This window comes from Mastigoproctus giganteus, chromosome 4, assembly GCF_048544385.1.
Source record: "Mastigoproctus giganteus isolate SK-2022 chromosome 4, ASM4854438v1, whole genome shotgun sequence".
NCBI classification, from domain to species: Eukaryota; Metazoa; Arthropoda; class Arachnida; order Uropygi; family Thelyphonidae; genus Mastigoproctus; species Mastigoproctus giganteus.
The window spans coordinates 169,139,833-169,163,958 of record NC_143578.1 but is presented as its reverse complement, the minus strand read 5'-3'; the positions used below and the strand labels follow the sequence as shown (position 1 = coordinate 169,163,958).

General features: G+C 37.7%; 1 protein-coding gene across 1 annotated transcript in view; it reads right to left on the bottom strand.

The window, feature by feature from the left end:
• Positions 1-24,126, bottom strand: part of LOC150087186 (nose resistant to fluoxetine protein 6-like) — a 95,576-nt gene that overhangs the window by 67,360 nt on the left and 4,090 nt on the right. The window contains exons 2-3 of the mRNA XM_090372401.1: positions 8,924-9,168; positions 5,055-5,169 (exon numbers count right to left, since the gene is read on the bottom strand). Of these exons, the coding sequence (XP_090228527.1) occupies positions 5,055-5,169; positions 8,924-9,168 (360 nt within the window). The remainder of the gene's footprint in view (positions 1-5,054; positions 5,170-8,923; positions 9,169-24,126) is intronic.

Genomic DNA, 24,126 nt, shown 5'->3' with positions numbered 1-24,126 from the left:
GAATCCCGAGATTTAAAATTAATTGGCTGCTTATGTTTTTGTCTTTCAGGGCCTGCAAATCTGGCGAGTAAGACAACATTGAAGAGATGCTAGAAAAAGTCTCTCTCTAAGAGTATTAATTCTTTCAGTTGGGGGATTGCAGTAACGCATCCATTATATTCCCGGACTGATGGCTAGTGGGATGTACAGTTTTCCTCAGTTTTATCGATTTTGTTCCATATAGCCTTAATGTTTGTCGACTAAGTAGGGAACACGAACTGATTCCCGATTGCTTTTGGGCCTGACGACGAATATGGCGTCAGTTGGCACTTGCACATTTAAAAGCAGAGAGAGAGAGAGAGAGAGAGAGAGAGAGAGAGAGAGAGAGAGAGAGAGAGACGTGGTAATATCTTCGTAATATCCTCCAAGCTTTGTGCTCAGCCTTTTTTTGCTGCTGTGCATTGCAAGGCAAACTGGAAGTTCTTTCGCAGGAAGGGAGAAATAAAATGCAACAACGCTACCCAACCTTTGCAGAGGCCTTGAGGAATGTTGCACCTAATAAACCCGACATTTTCCAGACCAAGAGCACAACACGAAAGCCAGAATCGCACATCCTTTTGATTAGGATGCGCAGCTTGACACTAGAGAAGCCGTCAAAGAGACCCTGACAGCTAATCTAAAGGAGCCAATGAAGCCTGTCAAGATGAGGAGTATCCGGAAGACCAGGCACCCAGGCCTGGTGATAGAAACAGACACCAGGGAGGAGGCACAAACTATCCTTAATGCTAATATGACCAAGTTTGGATTAAGGACAGAAGCTCCCAAGAAAAAAGGGTATTCAATCGTGGTATCATCTTTGGACTAAGGACAGAAGCTCCCAAGAAAAAAGGGTATTCAATCGCAGTGTTTAATGTTCAGTTTTATTAGTTAGTCTAATTCCGAGTAGTTTGTTTGATCTGGTACTATTAAGCTTGCAGCTTTTATATTCGCGTTTCGAAAGAGAATACTGTGAAAACACAAGAAAGCATAAATGGTGGTGACAGGTGTGCTAAGCACAAAAGACAGAACAGAGGGAGGATTTTCCTAGGGAACTCAGTAGTGGCGATGCTTTGACTCGATCAAGGTTGACTCATTGTTCACTTAAGCCTTTAGGGTAGTGGGGCGTTTGCTAGATTCTTCAGGGCTAAAGCGCTGTGCATACGTCGTAATGAAGGACTTCAAACGTGGACAGGAATAATTAAAAAATCAGAAATACCTGTTTATAATATCACGAAGATGATACCACATTAAGCTAGACAAGTGGAGTTCATTGGTAGGCGAATCATTTCAGAACGTTAAGTGTAACTAATCTAAAACTAAATTAATATCAGGAGCGTAAATGAACACCGTATGGCACAACTCGCGCACGCGCACAAAAAAAAAAAAAAAAAATATATATATATATATATTCATTCTCTTTATATCCATTTTCGACATGTGTGTATAAATATGTTTCTTGTTTTGGATGACCCCTAAACGTAAGTTGAACTCCACCGTGAGGTATCTCAATTTCTGTTTCTCATCTGTGATTTAAAAAAAAAAATTCCGGGTCTGTATGTCATTTTTTGTGTGTCAATGCTCAGTGTAAGTGTAGCCGGACCTGGTTCAACTATCTAGTGCATTCACACACTAGGTGACCCATCCATCGGAGAGAGTGCAATACCGATGGACAATTTCATTTTGGGTTCATCATCATCTTTGTTTCTGTTCTATGGTGGCCCCATGACCCTCGTCCAAATCCACCTAGAACTATAATCAAACGTGTGCTCTATGAATATTACAGGTGGCTTGAACGTTATATTAAGACCACCTCGCCACCAAGAAGCAATCACCCCTGGGCAGCTGCTTCCTGGCGTCCGTCCCAGGCACGTTTTCCAACCTGGGGCTACAATCACTCTCATTGTGGGAATTGGCACCAATCCGGCACCCACCTAAAGTAGTGCTATACAGGTGGGTGCCACCACCCTGCACCCAGGCCACCCAATCCCGAGTGCCAGCAAAAAAAAAAATAATAAACTAAATAAAGAAAAATTAAAAAAATAAAGAAAAATAAATTAATAAAAAAATAAAGAAAAATAAAATAAAAAAACTAATAAATAAAATAAGAAATAAAAATAATAATTAAACGGACAAAAAAATTTAATTAAAATTTCTGCAAACGTAGCCAAAGTAAGCCAGGAAAAAAAAATTAATTAATTAAAAAAATAAATAAAAATAAGTAAACAACCTGCCATTCAATGTATGGAAAAACACATTACAACCCGCACTAATTAGTCAATATTAATTATCCTGGTGCCAGCATCCCGCATTCTAGTAAATCACTAGATTCTCAGCAAAAAATTTAAAAATATAATATATATAAATAAAATAAGTAAATAACAATATATATATTCATTTTGGGTTGGTGGATTCGTCATCCGGCTTAAGTGCTGCGCGCTTACTTTCCTTAATTTTGGATTTATCTTTTTTTGGGAGAAGTAGGTCCGCTGTCCATTTCTTCCTCTTCCCTAGAGTTCCAATCCTGAATCGTGTCATAACCCATTCACGTCGAAGTCCAGGTTTCAGAATTAGGAGGTACTGAAGGATTTTATTCCTTTCTGTATCAATTTCTTTTGTTTGTGACTGCTGGAGCATTGGGAAGTATGGATATGGATATTAGATTGGAAGCTGATTGATCCTTCTGTGCAGTTTTTGCGAGCTTAACAGGTAGCGTGCGATTGCCGCGAGTAACCCTTTTGGTGGGACAGTCGTTTATTTATGTTAGGTTGGAACATCTCCCTGCTACTTTCTAAACATTCATAGATTTGTTTGAATTTAAGGATTTCACCGCCTTACTTGCCACATGATTTAATATGTTCAACACTGCTTTAAGTCTTTTGTACTTTTTCTTTCCACCTCTGGCATGCTTGTGAGTATGCAATTAATTTTGGTGGGTTTTGTCGCTAAGCATAATGAAACTTCGTGGTCGTTTGCAGCACATTGAGGGCGTGTAAGGGCTAGACGACTGGCTGTTCCCGCTTGATAATATTTCTATTACTTAAAGAACCTTAAAGGAGAGAACATATGAACGCATCAGACAATTAATATAGCCTTCTTTAATCTTATTAGGAGACGTTGGTCAATTAATGGTCAGGATGATGTTTCTAGTGAGAACAAAATTCCAGGCTCTGAGGACGAATATTCTTTTCACAGCTGTTACTCCTTGAAGTTTTGCGACAGAACAGATTTCCTTTTCGGATAATTCAAGGAGATCCCATTCTGGGATGACAACCCGGGATAAACTCAGTGTCTTGCGGGAGATAACTATGTTCTCCACCTTCTCTCCTTCAATACATGTTTGTCTTAGGAGCTGTCACTTCTAGTATCTACAGTGATGTCACCTGGGCGTAGCCGTTTAACCAATTTACAAGAGACTGCCAACCCTTCTAATCCCTTCTGGATAAAGAAGGATGATATTTTTCCTATAGTTTTCTCACCTGTAGTTTGTTATCAGTAACAAGCTGTTGTACCTGGTATTTAACCCCGGGGGCTCACATCTGGTGAGTATGGGCTTGGCAAACCCAGGGTCCTGAGCTGGATACCATCATTCTTCTCTTTCTTGGTGAATCATTTCTCTCTCTCTCTCTCATGGGGTAACTCGGGAATTTTTTTTTTTTTTTTTTTTTTTGGCTGGTGCAGCATAAGCCTCATGCTTTCTTGTACCATATGGCTAATAATAATAATATAACTTCTGATTTCTCTGTTTTGGCTGAGGTGACTTTAGCTAGGTAAAAATCCAGATTTTCTGGTAGGGACCGTGTTGGATAACCAGAGAGAAATTTTGATTATCAGGATTCATATTATATTATGTTTTGTTTTGCTTCAGTGCCCGGACTCCACATCCAGCAAACAGTCCAAACGGGACGTCAGGTACACGACAATACAATCAATGCGCTCGAGAATGGGAAGCCAGGGCTACCAAGACACCATATATTAGCACTACCGCTTGCGTGAATCTTGTTTCTCAGATTGAGGTTAGAGGTATGACATTTACTTTTTTGACACTTGCAGTAGGCAGACCCACTCTATCCAATTGATCCTGGGAGAGCCGTCTCAGAACCACTCGGCTTGTTGAAGCTGGGCTGCTCAGCCACAAGGATACTTCTTTCCGAGTTTCCACGGGTCGGAATGTTAGGCAAACACGTCGAATTCGTCTGACGTTAGCCTGGAACCTTGGCTATATGTGTTGGATCCCAGAGGTGCTAATCTGGACGACCATCAGGGTCACTTAGAGGTATCCTTTCCATATACATGTGACCACGTCGAGCGCTTAGAGTATCACACCCACATTTCCAATAAGTCTTTACTCTGGCCCAGTACCAAAGGGAACGAGACTTATTGGACTGCAGTTGATCCAAGCAGAAAGGAACACCCGTCGATTGATCCCAGTCGGGTCTGCTCCGTATCTCTCTTCTCAAAGATGGGATTAAAGAGATGTGTTAGGTCTCGATCTCACACCTATTAGGATCATTTCCGAATTTCCATGGGTTGCAGCGTACGGCTGCAGATGCCGGATTCCTATGTTGTAACCAAGATATGGGCATTCGATACTAGTAATGCTAATTTTTCTCTTCTTATTTAGATGCTTTGTATTATATTTTTCCATATATTCTAAAACTGGCATGGAGTTCATAGAAACAGATCTTGATAATTAATTTTATTTGTACATTTATGGGTGTTGGTCCCTGTTCAGTGCCTATTAATATATAGAAGCAGTAATTAGTATTTATTTATGGAATGTTATATAATGCTTTTATTTAGTATTTGTATTTAGTTTTATTTTATCTTATTTCATATTTATCTAGTTTCTTGCATTTTTGTATTTAACGCCTTTAGTTTCATATCTTGGCCTAATTTAAAACGATTCACGCAGTACAGCATTGTATACTGGGTGATGATACTCAGGTATGCAAAATTACTGACACAACAGTATTCTAAAATAATAATAAAAAAGTTATAGAATTCTTAACTTAAATAATAAAAAAATAAAAACTTACCTGCTGAAGCCATTTGGTAGACATCATTATGAGAGCACGTGGATGGTACGCAAAGGCCTATCTGGTAGCTAATATAGTGAAACATTCCTGTAAAATTTTCCAGGATTTCGATTAACTGTAAAGAACAAAAAAGGAAACTATAAAACTAAATGCTGGTACCTTATTGGATAAACACTAACTTTTATGAATTGAATCTCTACGACTCTCGATTGTGTTAATGATTTTCTAGGAATGTGGGCTCACTTATGATTTTTGTACAAGACCATAAGCATTTATCCCGGATATAGGCCATTTTTTTGTTTAAAATGGACGACGCTTTTGAAATCACGATGAGGCCTATAATCGGGTTTTCCAAAAGAAAAACAAATCGTTATTCGACTGTCTCGATTCACTACATGCAGTCCTGCTATTTTATAAATTAAGTTAAATATTTTTCTTCTCAAATGGAAACTTATTGCACTGTACAGTGTGGTGTACCCATTCAAAGGGTTAGTGTATGTACCCCGAAGGTTACGGCATATTGGAAATATATGCTCAATTTTCTCTTCGTGTATTACACAAATTGCATCCCATGTATGTATGAATCGACATAGGAATGATTCTCTGGACATTTTTGAAGCTTTCATCTGAGATAATCATTCTGAATTTCTTTTTGGAAATTCTTTTTTTTTAAAGGGGTTTTGAAAGTGGGGGATGAAAGAAGATAGTTGTGGACGCTAGACTTGAATTGAATTGTGTAGTGTAAATTTCAGTGAATACTTCTAAAGGAAGGCTGTTCCAGAAAAGAAAAAAAATGAAGGAATAAATGAAGATGAAAAGTTAGTTTTCTGAGTTTGAAGTTGAACAATAAAATGTTGACTGGTTGTGATTCGTGTTCGGACTGGTTTGGAACAGATAATGGGAATTATAGAAGCTAATTCAGGTGACAATTGAAATATCTATAAAAAAAGGCACGTAGCAGAAAGAGAACATCTATGAGACGAGTGGAGAGGTTTGTAAGAAATTTGTCATTAATTAACCTAATTGCTATTTGAATGAAATCTAGAAGCCGGTAAGAGATTTTGATGACAATGCCATAGGGTGGGAACAATAAGAAAAGCAACGCCAAGAGTGAAAGAGAAACTTTACTGTTTTAAATGTATTGGGGACAATATTTATGATGTACTTATTCCGTTTAACCTGTTGTGCAAGGCAAGATTACTTAAACTGAAAGGAGGAATGGAATGTGCTACCATCAGCAAAGCTATAGTTGGGATTTCCATTCAACAGAATCATCAAAATAAGGAGGAATAAAGATCTGAACCTTGAGGGTCATCAGCATTAATAGAGAAGATGGAAGACAAATTGCCTGTTAAATTGTTTCTCCCGTACTTTAGAAAAGTAGAAGTTCATTGGGACGATAATTGAATTTACCAATTTGTCGCCCTTTCAAGAAACTGAGCAAATATGGGAATATTCAAGCAGAAGAAAACCAGTGGAAAAAGACAATATAAAACGGCGACGCAGTCAAAAGGAACAAATTTTGAGAACAAGTAGTAAAATGCCCTGAGGATCTGAAGCTTTCTCGGCCATCAGGTTGTTCAAAATTCTTCTGACATCGTTTTTACGGAAGAACAGAAGACTGGAGTGTACTCGAAGGTGGATTATCAAAATCGTCAATACAAGAGTTAGAAAAAAGTATTATGCAAGCAGGTCAAATTTATCTTTAGCTGAGGTAAAAATAGAACCATCATATTTTAACAGTTTTGAAATGGAGATGGGCGAAAATTACGGCCAGTAACTCTGGTAACACATCAGAATGTTCGACTACCGTTTGAACAAGAAGCAAATTTTCCGCTTTTAGCCTTTTTGAAATCTAGTTTGGATTGTTTAATATCTGCTTCACAATTGTTGCGAACTTTGATACGGAATCCAGCAGAAAATGAACCTGGAGATTTGGATGCAACCCAATTGCGATATGCAACATTGTTATTTTGAACAGTCTTATCATATTAACTTGGAAAACCGTGCTTTAGATGAAGACGAGATTTAAAGTAAAATCCCTCATTTTCAGTACCACGTTCAGTTGAAAGGAATCTCTTCTTGGAAGGCATTTAACCTCTCCTCTCCCCTCCTTAATGGATCTGCGTAAATGCTAGATCCAGCCGCTCGTAGGGAAGTTGCAGAAAAATACCCAGTTACACTCATTAAGAGCCCCCTTATCTCCTTTAGTTAAAACCAGTATAACCAGATGAAAAAGCGATTAACTGACTGACATTGGGGAATTTTTTTCCTAACCACGCAGTCAGAGAAAAAAAATGACGACAGTCGCCTCAATTCTGCTAGTGAATTATACACCGTTGTGACACCAAAGGAAATTTTTCCGATAATATAAAGTATGCTTTTCTATTTATGTTTTGAAAATTAAGAACTTGGAAAAGAATAACCTGTTGAGGGATTCGATCAAATGCAGGGGCTATTTAGTCAACTTCAGAAACAAGTTAGGCAGGAGATAAAATCTTTTAATTGCATTCGGTTGACAGTAATTAGTTCCGTGATGGATCGCGCAGTTAACTTTCCTCTGATGAATGACGATAACCTACTTGTCCTTCGAAGTCTGGATGCAATACAGCGTGTTGCTCAATCAAAGAAGGGTTTGTTAAACACCTTAAAAGGGAAATGCCTGGTCGGAAGGGCCGCCTCCATAGCCAGATGGGCAGGAGCGGCAGTGGGTAGCACACGCTTCTTGGTTAGACCGGGGTTCGAGCCCGTGACCATCAAATACAGAGGATGCTGAAAGGTCAGGAAATGACCACCGCATATCCTCGGAGCAATATGGCTTTAGTTGCTAATGCTCCTAAAAACCAAATAACAAACAAACAAACTCTTATAGAACATGTCCATCTCTGCAGGTGGCTAACTACTCCGGTTTTTTTTTTTTTGGTACTCGCTTCATATACGATGAACAATATGAGTGATAGTTAATTCTTGACACTACCGAGTGGTTCAATGTGCTGTTTTATGTGTGAATTTTGAAATAGTGATAAGAAAATAACCTTGCACTTTCAGGACTATTTTTTACTTAGAATAAGAGGAACTTTCTAGAAAACCTATGGAAAAGCAAGAAAGAACAGAATGGTGAAAGCGATCCCACCGGATATTCCTAAACTAAAATGAAGGGCTACGGGATACTGGCAAGGGCTTTGGAGACTGTGGAGCCCCAATGCAACCTTCAGAGATTATCTCTCCACTTATGTTTGTCCCGAGGCCATTTGGAAAACTAATAGGATTCATTTTGTAACAAATGTAGTGGCAACACTGGAAAAAAAGTAAAGCGCAACAACATGAAGTGTGTTTCAACTCACTAGAGGCAGTACGCATTATAGGTATCATTCAAAAAGAGTTTCTGTCGCAGAGACAACGATGAACTCGAATTAGTACAGAGAAATTATTGAGCGGTTACAGAAAAGAATCCTTCGTGTGCGACCAGAGATCGCTCAAAATTGGATCTTCTACCACGGCAACGCAATATCCCATTATGCCCTCTCCATTGCAGAATTATATGGAGCAGAAGAGCATTCCAATCCTCTGTCAGCCGCCGATACCCCAAACCTTGCTCCATCTTATTACTATTTTCCCAAAACTGAAAATTAAATTAAAAAGAAATTGAGTCGAAAGAGAATTTAAAAGTCTGTAACCGACACTGTAAAGGAGTCGACAGATGAAGAATACCAGTCTTCCTTGACGACTGCAGAGGGAAGTTGTTTCGAGGGTGACCATTGTTATTCTGCATAAAATTCAAAGTAAAAATTATTATTGATTTAATTTTATTAATTTTCCGATAGGGCTCGTATTTAAATAAAAATCACACAAAATAAAATATTATTTACCTTGCTGCGTTTGAGAAATTCCTTTTGCAGTCCTTTCGTTGCTTCTGATACGTTGTAAATAAACTTATTCTCAGGCGAGAATGGAGTAATTTGAACTGAGCAGTACTTCCCTACGAACATTACTTTCTCATTAAATCTTTTACTCTCTTTATATGCAACAGTATCGAGACACTGATGATAAGATCCCAAGGAGGCTGTTGATCCAGTCATTATTCCACTCTCTGGTTTCCCGGTTGCATCAAACACTGAAAAAGTGAAAATGCTTATTTTGACAAGTACACCATCAATTCTTTGATAAAATCAAAATAATTAAAGAAAATTAGAACTTCGTCAGATTTATAGCACATTGTTTAATAAAGGTATTGTGTAATACCTTACATCTTGAGTGTTCTTGGTCACGATGTTAACCTCGAGTTTTTCATCTCTCAACGACGCGTTATCATTCGAAAGTCCTTGACGATGAATTCCTTATGTGATAGTAACTGGGATTAATTTTTATTAGGTAACTGAATAAGAATTGTATTAATTCAAAGTTTAAGTACTTAAGTGTATCTTATCCGTGCAGAAGCAGTCTCTCCTGTTACCAAGCAAGACGACGCTGAGAAAACATTCTACCCCTTGCACAATCTCTCCAAGACAGAATTGATTGACAAGGCTCTCATCATATACTCCTTCCTGTTGTATCCGAGCAGAACTGCAGTCACATTCAAATTTAATCCTAACTCCCGGCCTTTTCCTCAATATTTCTCTCTACTTGTTAAGTAATCCCCTTGGCAGTCATAATCCGATCCTATTCAACCTTACATATCCTTGTACAATATATTACCAGTTTTCCTTCCTGACAACACAGTCATCTGTGAAGGTTTGTTTTTTGGAGGTATATTTATATCATATTTTCTTTACTTATAATTAAACTATCCCTTTTTGATTAGTTACCCTTTAAAATAAACTCCCCACTTGAGCATCTGACTATTACCTTCTCAGAATATTTCAGCTTCAAGGGGAAAGCTTTTCAGATGTATTTAATTATAATTTTATTTCCTTTTTTCTTGGCTGAATGTTCACAATAACAAAAATACACTAATTATTGAATAAAAAAATTAGTTTATTTTTATATATTTATAATTTTTATATACATTAATACAAAAGATATACTTTAAACACATTGACAAAATAATTAAATTTCAAACACAGGACATAGATATATCAAATCTCATCTATGGTTATATATATATCACAATCAAAATTCTCCTTTCAAGAACTGATAATGTTTCTTCCTCCTTACACCTGAGCTCATAACTTTCAAAAATCTGTTAACATTCTCTTTCCATTACAAAATCAATTTCTTACTCCAAAATTAGATTAACTCCTATACTTTTAATTTCTGGATAAATTGTTACTCCCTTTTCTAGCAGATTACAATTTACAACCTTCTTCAATACAAGTAATCATGCCACTACCAATTTCTACAAATAACTACTTGAACATTTGATGGCTACCGTCGTTTTTCTTATTCCCTCTAATTCCTTTCCAAAATTTAATACTTATTCATTTACTTATTAAATTGATTATTGACAGGTATCGATCACTTCTAATTCCCCTCCAAAATATAATTAATCGTTGCCTATCAAACAATTATAAACAAGGCATCAATTACTTCGAATAGACAAAAGACTACTATATACTTATTAACATGCTCTGGTTATTGTCCTTCAGCACATATCCTACAATAACCTACCAGTACAACTAAGTAATTCTTATACATATCTCACAGTTCTGTTAAAAGTTCTACCAATTCGTCTATCGGGATATCTACAGCCTTTTGAGTGATGATGAGAATACTTAAGTAAACTAATCACTTACTTAGTTATCTTGACGGGCTCTGCGGCACGTCTTTCATCTTTCTTGTGATGAATAGTAGGTCTATTACATCTGGAACGCATCTCACGAACCCTTGGAGAGTTCGACATGAGTTATCGGGTTTGCTTCTTGGGTTTTGGGTACCTTTTCTGCTTAAAAGCGATTCATTTCATCTGGTTAGAACGGTTGTTCTCACTTTTGTTTGGCTCCGGACTTTATCGGCTTCAGCACCATTTATCTCCTGGGTATCAGACATCTCGTTAGTTGATAATGGATTTGATTTCTTCTCATCCTTTGTGAGAGATCCTGCAATGAACTAACTTCTATCGTATTCTGCCTCCTCAACTATTTTAATTGCCTTCTGCTCTTTACTGAAAATACGTCGGGCTCCCTTTATTGTCCAACAATTTTAATTTTTCTCTATGGCACTTTTCTCCATCCCTTTTCACTCCTTCACTCAAAAATACTGTCTGCTACTGACGGATTGACTGACTCACTGCTACATTTTAACTCTGCTCTGCCTAACTCTCTCCTTCCAACTCCTTCACTCAAAAAAACTGTCTGCTTCTCACTGTCGCTTTATTTAATAACACCGACAACTATCTCAACCTTGTCTCTGACTAACTCATTCTAACTAACTCCGACAAAAATCTCAACTATGTTTCTACTAACTAACTCCGACAAAAAACTGAACTCCGTGTGCCTCTCTAACCCCTTCACTCCCTTTTTGTTCATCTGCTCCCACATCTAACTCCTGAGTCCACCACGCCTATTCTCAGTGACTCCTTCCAATTCAATACTCATTCTCTGATTCTTCTCCTTTCATTTATTAGAAGATCCTTACTCAGCCTGCCCAGTAGCACGTGTTTCAATACTTCCCCCCCCTTGTACTATTCTACCAGATTTTCTCCCATACAGTGTGCCCTTTGATGTTTGCCGATTATCCCAAATAAAAACACTTCCTTTCATCTAACGCCTTGACCCTGTAACGCTTTAAAAACACGAAACTCATCTAGTGACCACAGCATCTATTTAAAGAAACTTGAATGCTGCTCAAGAAACCACTTCCTGTTTGTGCCTGGTGGTATCCTGTTTGAAGTACGTAACTATCCCTTCTAAGTTTGACCACGCATAAACCTTAATTCGTCTGTTTGTGCTTGGACCCATGATGCTTCAAAGTAATTTTCTTCGTTTATTCCGCGCTTATAACGGAAGTTAACAGCTCGAACCCTTCTTTTATTTCTTACTACCCATTAAATTTATATTTCCTACTGAATAATTCTTATTATTGAAATCAGACGATATTACTATCTTATTCAACTAGCAACAAGAATTCCTATTCCTTAATTAATAAAACCAACTTTTTTTATTCTGTAAGATTTTGTATCTTACACACCCACAGTACCTACCTCCTGTGGAACCAATTCATTTTGAGTGATGGTTGCTGCTGCTGTGTTACCTGATGCACAAGTTCTTTCAGTTCAAATTCAATTTAAATGAGAATACTACGCTGAAGTAATGTACTTAAGTGCAATAAATAACACTTTTACCGGTTTTGTAGCAATAATACGTATTATGCTATAAAGTTTACGCTAGTAAGTATATATTACCACATCGAATGTACGTTATACGTATATCAAAAATAACTTATAAACGTCTAGCTAAATTTAAAATTAAATTAACGAATGTGAGTACGACTATAAAACTATTTATAGAATACGATTTAATGTGCTAATTAAATTTAAAAAAACCGGCAAAATTTATCAGTAATATTCGTTCACAGCAGCTCAATTTTCGACTACTATGTGGATGCTCTCCAACCAATATTTTTTTTAAGGCTGCTGACAAATGTAATGTTAGTTTCTCGTGCGGCCTTTTGTGTATTCGTCATGATTTGGCGTTGAGTTTCTTGTAATTAATGAGGTTATCAGATCAGTAATGGGGAATTTTCAGAATTTTTTCTTCTAAGCTGTATAATCTTCCTTGTTTTCGCAAAGGCAAAGTCCATACTCCATGATTGATTGCGAAATCTTTCTACCAGTTCTTGATTTTGGAATTGACTCAGTGGTTGAAGCTAATATTTTGTTAGTGATTATGTGCAGTTCCCTCTTCAGTAAGTGAGCACCGAATTAGCCCATCATCAAGGTAGTTATGGAAGTTCCAAGTAATGTGATTTGAAAACCGAAATGTCAACTGAGTTTCTATTTTACAGAGTAGAGAAGTGATCATGTGGGGTTGCCTTTTTAGTGTTATTATTTTATATCCTTTTGTATGTTTTATGTACTATTCTGTATACCTTTATTATTATTTGACCCTTTCTAATACCCACTTTCGCATCTGACTTGTGTACCTCACAAAAGAGATTCAGGCTCCATGGAGTTTCTATATTGAGTGTATTCCTCTTACTGGATTTGGCTGGGTATTCAGAATGACAAGACAAAACTTCAATCTAACGTTATATATAATTTATTTATACATATATTTACTGAAAAGAACTGGATCATGCGCATGTTTTAACTTGATATGACTCCTATTTGGTACATAGAATAAACAATTTCAGTTATGTTAATTTTCATTTATGTACATTACTTCTGATGCGTATCAAACTCTAACAGGAAGTTAAATGATTTTGTAATAACTGAGAGCAAATTGGGGGAAAAACTGTTTAAGTTAATCATAGGAAAGGCACCCTGGGGTGGATGGGATCTATCCCATAAAGCAAACCATAAGCCATAATTATGAGAGCATCCTTGGACTCGTCGGAAGTTTCCACGGACTGGAGATGTTCAAATATACCTCCAATTCAAAAAAAAAAGTGGGATCAAAGGGTGACATGAGTAATTACAGACCTGTTAGTTTTATTACTGTTCCAGGGAAAATAATGGAGTCACTGGTTAAATGAGCATTGCAGGATCATCTAGACAAGACTGCAGTTATAGTTCAGACACAGCATGCGTTTGTTAAAGGGAAGTCTTGTCTGATCAACTTGTTTGGATACTATGCTGTGGTCACAAAAGAACCAGATGAAAAAAATAATTTTGATATCATATACTTGGATGTCAGGAAAGCTTTTCCTACTGTTGCACATGTAAGACTATTGTACAAATTGGAGCAAAATGGCATTAAAGGAAAATTGCTACAATGAATAAAGGGATGGTTGAGTGGAAGAAGACAGAGTGGTAATCAATGGACACTGCTCTTCGTGGACTAATGTTATTAGCGGTGTCCCCCAGGGTTTGGTGTTGGGCCCATTGTTTTGTGTATTTATCAATGATATTGATGAAGGTATATAAAGTTTAATGTCCAAGTTTGCAGGTGATATAAAGGTTGGCAGGGTTGTAAACAGCAATTATAGTATGCTGTTGCAAAGGATCTGGAGAAGTTGGGCAGATAGGCTGAGAATTGGCGACTGAAGTTTAACATTGACAAATGGAATGTACTGCATATGGGTAACAGTAACCCCAGAGAAATGTACCAACTGGGTGGTGTTACAATCAGGTTAGGGGAGAATGAAAGAGACTTGAGGCTAATTGTGCAGTGAGATTTGAAGTTTTCCGAGCAGGGTAGACAGGCTGCCAGAGCAGACCTTGGGGTCTTGTCGATGATATACAGGAATTTTGGGAGCAAGGATAAGCAGGGGTGATTATCCCCTTGTTTAAGCAATGGGCAGGCCACAAATTGAGTACTGCGTACAGGTCTCTAAGACTCATTTTAGGAAGGATGTAGAGTTAAAAGGACAAGTACAGAGATGGATAACAAAACTGGTGAGGGGTATACAGGTGTGCTACTACGAAGAAAGGCTTGTTCTGCAATTGCAGCGTCTGGAGAACAGGCACTTGAGAGGTGATCTGATTGAGGTATAAGCAGGCTTGAATGGGTTGAGCAGGCTCAGTGCTGATGGGTTTCTTCCTCTTGCTCAGGTTACAATCCTGAGGGGGCATAAACTGAAATTGAGGAAAGACAGCTGTCGATTTGCCTTTAGCCAGCGCGTGGTTGATTGCTGGAATAAACTTCCATCTGTAGTTGTTGGAAGTGGGCCGCTTAAATAAATTCAAGGCAGAACTAGACAAAGATTTGGAACGAATGGATGGATGAAATGGAAAAGTTTTTTTATTTTTGCTGATTCTGAATAAGCTTTGCTTTCTTGCCTCTGCTAATGCTAAAACTAGGAAGTTGTACTCTTGGCGTTCGGTGCTTTAAGAAACAGCGCCTTTCCTTTTCGCAGTGAGGTAATCTTCAGACGTCACTGTTTTCAGTAATTTTGAATAAGCCTTTTGTTTACTTAAGCTGACTTCCTTGATATTTTTTCTAAGTCACCAGTCATCACGAGTTGTTATTATTTGCGATGTTAGGATTATTAACATCGTTAAACTGAACACTAGGAGAATTAGTATTAATCCACGACCTTGATAATTTCCTTGGAAGAAATTCAAAACAGCCAGGGTGTTACCAGCAGTTCTGGTCAAGGTTTCAAATACGAATTACTTACATCCATTATGTAGCAACAGTGAGATCTGAAAGTGAACAAAAGCTGTTAGGTGAAGAGACCCATTGTGCTCATGAAGCGCTTTAATACAAAGTTTATTCGTCGCACCTCCCAAATGGATCAGAAATAATTTTGGACCGTTATTTTTATATAATTTTGTAATTTGTTTATTATATATATATATATATAATAAACAATGAACACATACCGAAATACATTTCGGGAGGGAAAAAAATTACATCTAAGCTCCAGCACTTAACAACAACAAAAAATTCTCTCATACGAATATTTATCCATTTGCAAATATAAATCATTTATAATTGGATAATAACAGAAAAACTAAAAAAAAAAGCGAATAAAACATATTTTGGTATATTATTATACTTATTTTTCTTTATATTCAGTAACAATATCAGTTTCGAAGAAATAGATCGGGGATAACAGAATTAGGAATTTATGACAATAAAACTTTAATTTTCATTAGAATAATGGAAGAATGATTAACACTGCAGTTAGTTCATTAGTTAGGTGGAAGAATATTGCCTGCAATTAAAAAAAAAATCATTTTTGCGGTTGCCGATTGCTTCATCTTTGTAGGTGTTTTTGGCATTTATTTGGGACATGACAGAGATTTTGTTTTTGGGAGAAAAAGCCTGTTTCGTAAATATGAGCCACGTGGTGCTAATCACATGTAAGGTGTACTAGTATTTCATTTACAACAGAAAACAAGATTAGTATTTGTAGTAGCAAATTGTGTTTTGTTGATCTCTTGTGCAAACGGTATGGAGGTACTCGGGCCTGTGACCAAAGCTGCCTTGGGCATTTGCTCGCTGAATCGCTTTTTCAAAGATTAAGTAAAGGGCAACTAATGGACATTGGTCGCAGATCTTTCGGAGATTTGGGTTTCCTAATCTTTGGAATGGGTTTGATATGATAGGATCTCCAACTTGATGGAAATATTCCGGATTGTAGAATTCCTTTGAAAATGTAAAGTATAAGGTTAATTATGTATGTGCTGCATATTTTTACTATGCATAGTGGGAAACCTTCTGGTCCTGTAGTGGCTTTATTGGGTAATTTGTTAATGACATCAATCAGGGTTTCTCTAGATATTTCTATGTCATTCATCCGCGCCCTAGGTAACCAGTCCTTCTGTGAGAGAGAGGAAACTGGACCGGGACAATCTGCCTGCAGGAAGCTGTACTGTGCCCATTCCTGTACGAGCTATTGATCAGTGATATTATGATTTGTATGATGTGAAAGAATCCTATCCCTCTTCAACCGATCGCGAACAACTTGGTTTAGAACTTGCCTTTTTCTTTTTCAGGAAGTAGGCTCTTTCTTTCTTAAAGGATGGTAAGATCTGAAGATAGTTGTGATTTCTTCCATTTCTGGTAGGCCGTCTGCTTCCTGATGAAGGCCAGCTTGGTTTCCTTATTAAAACACCGATTCGATCTGCTACAAATCCTGACCTTCTTGACTGCACCACGGTGTGCAATTAACTTCAATTGTTCGGATAAGACCGTGATGGCATCCGATACGGACTCAGAATGTAGGCGTCCCCAAGTCAAATCCGTTCAGGCACCGTAAAATGATGTCCCGCTTCAGATATTTAATAGAGAAGGCAAACCTAGGCAATTCAGGGGCATACTCATCTGGTAACTCAGGGAAATTGCCCTGTATGGATAAATGACATGCAAGTGGTAGGTGATCCGATTGGAACTGAAAATTGCTAGACAGGAGCTGGATGCCTGGGAGACTGGAATATTAGGTCAAGTACTTGACCTCCTCTAGTAGCCGGCGCCAAGAACCGTGTAAGATCAAAGGTTCCAAGGGTGACCTCAAGGCTCACAAGAGAGAGAGAGAGAGAGAGAGAGAGAGAGAGAGAGAGAGAGAGAGAGAGAGAGAGAGAGAGAGAGAGAATCTTTATTACCCTTCACGACCATAAAGCCAGGGGCTTACAGTTTCCCAAACTTCCGGGAAAATTGTACAATTATTTACAAAAAGGTAATTTTACAAAGAAAACATATTATAATACAAAGGAGAGAACTCCTTACGAGAGTTAAATCTGATTGAGCTGGCTGAACATCGAGATAAGAGCACCAGCTCAATCAGACAGGAACAGATGCAAGGTATACATCAGTCATTGCTGATTAGTCCTACTCGCCATAATTTTTTTCCGTTAAGTCCGGTCAGCAGCGAATTTGTTCAGGTCGGCGTCCAGTGCCTGGGTTTGCTTGAGCATCTGCTGAGGAAGGAACCTGTCCGAGAGATGGAGTCGTGCTGAATGCGAGCAGAGCTCGGGATTGGCCCTAAGGGCAGCAGGGGGGGGGATCCTCCAGCCACAGGTATCCCAGAATGAAGGTGTTGCCATTATGCCTGTTATCATCTTGACTGTTGCAAGGAGCATCCTCATGCTTAGGCATAGGCAAGTTGAAGTCACCTGCGATTACAGTTGGAGTTCTAGTCACTAAATTTGTTGCCAACTAGGTGAGAGCTGAGATCATTGTGATCTGGGGGGGGGGGTGTAAACCAGGCAGCATTTGATTTGGATAATGGGCTCCTCAGCGTTGTACAGATTGCATCAAAGTTGTTCGACTGACTTACTCTTGTCCTTAGTGGCTGAAACGACTGCTAAAAAAGATTTCCCCGCCACCACCCCGTCTGTTCCTACTATGTGCTTGTAGGGGGTTTCAAGAGGCACAAGATCGAGCTGTCTATCTGCCGATAGCGATGTTTCAGTAAGGAAAATTATATCAAACTCCTCAAGAAGGAGGGTCTGGAGGGAGTGAAGCTTATTTCTTATTTTGCGTACTTTCTGCATGAACCAAAGAAGCTTGCCGTCATGCGAATCTGGTTGCATGTGGCCCTTTGGTTGCTGTGCCTTTGTCCTTCGGGTCCGTTCTAAGCGATCTGTCTACTTCTCTCTTGAAACGGCTTAATGAGGGTATCTACAGGCGAGCAGTTAGAATCCAAGACGATATGCTTTGCATTCGCTGGTCAGGTGTATGGTTAATCATCAAATGTATAATACAATATTATGAGATTACATAAATAAATTGCAGTCCCCAGTGCGATTGGTGGCACCACTGCGTCACTTTCAAAGTAACGAGAAAGAGAAAATGTGGAATTCATGGAATTTACAACGGCCATCAATTTAAACATCAGATCATTCCTCTAAATATTGAGATCATGAAATTGGACAATCATTGATTCTTATTCTTTATGGCCCCACCTTTTTTTTCTTTAACGTGTTTTTATTTCTCAACCATGGAATTTCCTCTGGTGGTCAAACACCTATGAGTGTACGTTAATACTGTATGGTAGCCATTATTTATTTGACTTTGAAAAACACAGCAATCAAAAATTACTTAACTTTTTGGAAAGTCAATCTCCAGTTCCAGAATTGAACTCGAAATACAATAACACGCGTTATTGTATCCGGTACTGTACTTCTTTTCAACCTTCATTTGTTAAACTACCGATTTTTGAAGCAAATTCATGAGCACAAAATTCCTACAACAGCAATATGAAACGTCCCAGCTCCCTATATGCAATATCTCTAAAAACAATAAGATTATAAATTTTAAAGAGCTGCACTTGTATGCGTAAAACTAATATACAACTAATTGCATAGAACCAACCTGCAGCTCGTATTGGATAATAAATCCTACTCAAAATATTCTGCACTAGATCCCATCAAATTAATCGCATCGCATCAAGAAGATCCCCAAAAATATGAACTCTGTCTCTCCCATCGGAGACCAGATTAATAAACATTCCCATCCCGCTGAGACTAAATTAATAAATTACTCCAAACCCACCTGGACCAGGATTAATATAAAAAAAGTGTCCTCTCCCGAACAACAGTACAAACCACGATGAGAACCATTAAGTTTTATTAGGAGCAATGAGTGAGAAAATCAGATATTCCTGCTAATATACTGATGTCTCATAGTCTGAGTTATTTTGGCGTTTAAAAAATATCCAATAATAGACAACTAAATACGCATGTCACCTAATGTAAGAGAAACTTGAATAATATATTCTCTCATTACGTAATGCAATAAAATTTTACTTGTATTGAAGTGTCATAACATAGCTACCTCACTTGACTCTACTATCGAGCAAGGTCAAATTATTGGCTGCCTCTGGAACCTGGAACTTGTCTAGATGGTTGTATACAATCATATAAAATAAACAACATTAATTTCCATAACGCTGTTTCAACTGAAACATATAATTGTAATCATTATTTTAATCATAAAAACATTAATAAGAGAAATCCATCAATTCACGGATGTACAAGATGAGAGACTCCACGTGCCAAGCGATTCTATGCTCAAGCGACACTGTTCTGATTTAGCGCTCTTTCTTGAATAGCAATCGTTTCCCTTATTAAAATTCTTCATTAATACACAATTAGATAATCTATAGTAAAGAAATAAAATTTACTAGATCAAGAATTAAAGTAACCTTCTCTTTTGCTTTTCTATTCTTGTGTGTGTGTGTGTGTATATATATATATATATATATATATATATATATATATATATATATTACTAACTTCCTAGTGTTTGGTCACAGGGTGGCACTGCTCGTGCCTTCACGTGAGGGGTCGGTAACCTAGGAATGAAAAGCTCTCCCTTCTAGGGCTAAATGAAGCGACTGACTCCAATACCCAGGAATTCACTGGGTCAATGGACCCGAATAGAACTGATTCAAGATATGAGGAATCTAGTTCTTTCGGAGATACTTCTAAAGCAACTAGAAAAGGCGATAGAAATTACTGTCTCCACAAAGAGATTAAAAACTTATGCTAAAGCTTTAAAATTCTCCAAAATATATATTATTATACATTCAAACACTGAGAAAGCGGTAGGCCAATTGTAACCCTTTCTCATACAAAAGACTCTTGAGAGTTATGTCGATCCACCAAAAAACGTTAAAAAACTAAAATCGGGTGATATTTTGGTAGAAACAGCCAATGCTACACACCCCGAAAGATTGTTACAAATGACTTCAACATTCAACTTCAGGAACCAGGAGTCATCAGTGTTAAAAGCATTACAGTTAAAGAAGCGATAATCACCCCCACCAGGAATCTGATATTCACTTTTAACACACCGAAGCCACCCATATCAGTAAAAGCAGGATACCAACACTGCAATATATAAACGTATATCCCGAATCCTCTCCGCTGTTTCAATTGTCAGAAGATTGATCACTCGCACAGTATGTATAGGAAAATTAACGTGTGCAAAGTGTGGTTCTCAAGAACATGCCACTCCTACTTGCACGGATGGAAGCCATAAATGCGTAAATTGTAAAGGGGAACATACTGCATACTCAAGAGTGTGAAATTTGGAAGAAAGAAAAAGAATACAGAAATACAAAGCAGAAAATGGAGTTTCATATCAAAAAGCTAAAGAGGCGATTGCAATAAAGATAGCAAACAAACGTTCTTATGCACAGATTACCACAATCAAAAAGACTCCGAAAATGGAACTGCCTAATTCAAAATGTTGTGGCACACAAACGGTTGTTACAATTCCCCAGGAGAATCCATCTCAGATTGAGTTCGTGAGTTTTACTAACCATGCCCATCACAAAAAAACAAAGAGAAGAAATGATCAATACGCCTTTATCTTTCCCACCAGATAATGCAGAAAGTGTAAGAAGAAAAATAAACAAAGAAAGGTAGTACAGGGAAAACAAATTGGCAGAACAAATGGACATAGAGGTCGGAAACTGCGGAGATGAACCAGTTCTCGAAATTTTCGTTGAAGAAATGAATACTGGTAGACCATATTTTTCAAAGAAAGACAAAACCAAAGCAGACAAAGCAAAAAAAAAAAAAAAAAAAACAGCCCCAAGGTAAACATCCGAGGGACCATCCAACTCCAAATGACAAACACGATTATCCATTGGATTGTCGAGGTTTTCGCCCAAATATTAATGATATTATGGATCTCATCACCCAGGACCATTCACTAAGCATGTGCCTGCAAGAAACCTTCTTAAGACCACAGGACAATAGTACAATCCAAAATTATACCACATATAGAAAGGAACGCATATCAAAGAGAACAACGCGAGGGGAGTTGCAAAATAAGTTAACAGACATGTACCTTCCCAAGCAATACCATTGAACACCATTAGAAGCAGTCGCAGCCCGTCTAGCAATAGGCTTCAATATTACCCTAACAGCAATATATCTACCCCCCCCCCCTAAGTTTAGGAAAGTTTAAAAAATCAGCAAAAAAGCAACTTGGATGAAATTCGCATCTACGATAACCAGCACCACACTTATCTGGAAAAAAATATCAAAAAGATGACAAAATTCTCAAATAAATCCCCCATTTTTAAATTGGAAAGGACAGTTTGTCACAAATATCTTATTGTCCGTGTGCTTGGTAAAAAATTTGCCAATACGTCAGCCAATTGTTCATACTCAGCTGCTTTCAAAAAATTCAAGAATGAGGCAGAAAAAATAAACCTAAACTTTTTCAGCAAAAACTGCGAACAATAAAACTTGCCGCTCACATTAGCAGACCTAAGACAAACTCCGCTGCAGACGAAACACAGTGTAGTTGGCCCTAATGAAATACATTATGCAATGATACAATTAATTGAACGATCCTAAGTAGCCCTGTTAGATCTATTCAAAACAAGATAAACTCGAAAATACCTTTCCAGACAAATGGCACCACGCAATAACACTAATGGTCCCAAAACAGGGAAAAGACCCATCTGATCCACAAAACAATCGTCGCATAGCTTTGAATAGCTGTTTAGGCAAAATCTTAGAGAAAATGGTCAACAATAGACTATTATGATATCTAGAAATTAAAGATCTTCTCAATCCAGCACAATATGGCTTTTGAAAAAATCATTCTACCTTAGATGAACTTATACAACTGGAAAATCTGGTAAGAAACGCTTTTCTCAGAAATCAGCATCAAGTCATGGGTTTAATTTATGATACCACCTGGCATTATGTTATACTTAGGTAACATCAACTTGGCCTTAGAGGACATCTACCGCTCTACATAGGTAAATTCCTGAAGAATCGGACTTTCCAAGTTCGAATAAACAACACTTTCAATTTCTCTCAGGGATCTGTGCTAAGTGCGACACTTTTCGCAGTCCACTTCAGTACAATAATAGAACAAATAACAAAAAAAATTTTCAGAACTGTTAATGCTGATGATTTCAGCATTTCTTATCAAGCGCAATATATGAGAACAATAAAACGACTATTACAAGTAGCTATAAACAAAGTCATAACAATGGATATAGAATTTCGGTATAAAGGACCACATATATACATTTCTGCAGAAAAAGGAATCTCCACCCGGAGATTCCTTAAGTTAGACTATGGTGTCCCAGTCTGACTCTGCAAGGCCTAGTGGCCTGAGATGGCTCGACCCAGTATATCCTGTAAGCTTCAAATAGCTCTTGGAAGTTTCCATACGTCGCGCCTGTGCAGAGCCTGCATGCTGAGACCGAAGAACCTCCTTTACAAATTAAAATATATAACCAATTAATTTCTTATGGAGCTAAAATAAAATCCCTACCAGGTCATCCCTTACAGAAAACTTTTTACATCTGACTGGGAAGAACGTTATCAAGAAAAACAAAACAATCAATAAACCTGCGAGCATTAGACTAAAAAACCCTCTCCGCAGATCTTAATCTAGATTTGAGTACTCCACTGACGAAGCAATATATGCCACCACGAATAATCAAACAGCCTATATACAACTTCTCTTTCCACATTTGGGATAAACAAGCAGTTCCACAAATCAACATCTGCACGTTGCTTACAAGGCACAATTTTTAGATCATTGCATGGCTCAAAAACTGAATCTCAGGTGGAAGCAGCAGTTTATTCTTTATATTTCACATTGGCCCAAAGACTCAAAACATCGCAGCATTTATACTGCAGAACTGTAAGCCATTATGTTAGCCTTAAATCAAATTGAACTTTCAAGCTCTCAGAACAGCATCATTTTCACGGACTCCTCCACGATAGCTTTACAAAATGTCAGTTCTAATAAACATCCACAACAAATCCAATGCCAAATACCAAAGCTCATTGAACGAGATCATTACATTAGACTTTGCTGGATCCCAAGTCATGTCGGAATATATGGCAACGAACAAGAAAACAAAGCTGCTAAAGAACAGCAACATATCTGCACCCGATTACATGCCTTCCTCAGACTACAAACAAGTTATCCATCATAGCGGGACACATCAATGGCAAATTCTAAACAATAACAAATTGTACCAAAAACGTTTACTCCAACCATGTCATCCCCTACAGAAAACTCTTTTACTGGGAAGAATGTTATCAACAAAAAAAAAAAAAAAAAAAAAAGAAAAAAAAAAAAGAGGCATGACGAAGTAGTACTTGAAAGGTTAAGAATGGGACACACTCATTTCAGTCACTGTCATATTTTGCGAGGAGAGGATCCTCCACTATATCCTACCTGCCACTACAACAAACAGTAGAACACATACTAATTACTTGTTCGGCTTTTGCAGCCGAACGCCGAAACTGCTTTAAGGAGTTAATAACCAAGAATCACGCCCTCACTGTCAAAACCATATCGGAAGACAGGAAAAATATAGATGTTTTTCACTTCCTCAAGGAAATTAATTTCTATAATCAAATATGAAATCAAATCAATATCTTTGCAGTAAGTTATCGGCTACAGAAAAGAGGGACGCCAAGAGCCCAACAAAGAAAGAGCCAAAAGTAGTAAAAAAAAGAAAAAAAAGAAAAGGAACTTGTACAACTATACAAGAATTAAATACTGTATACAAGATAACCTCATAATTTAATGAA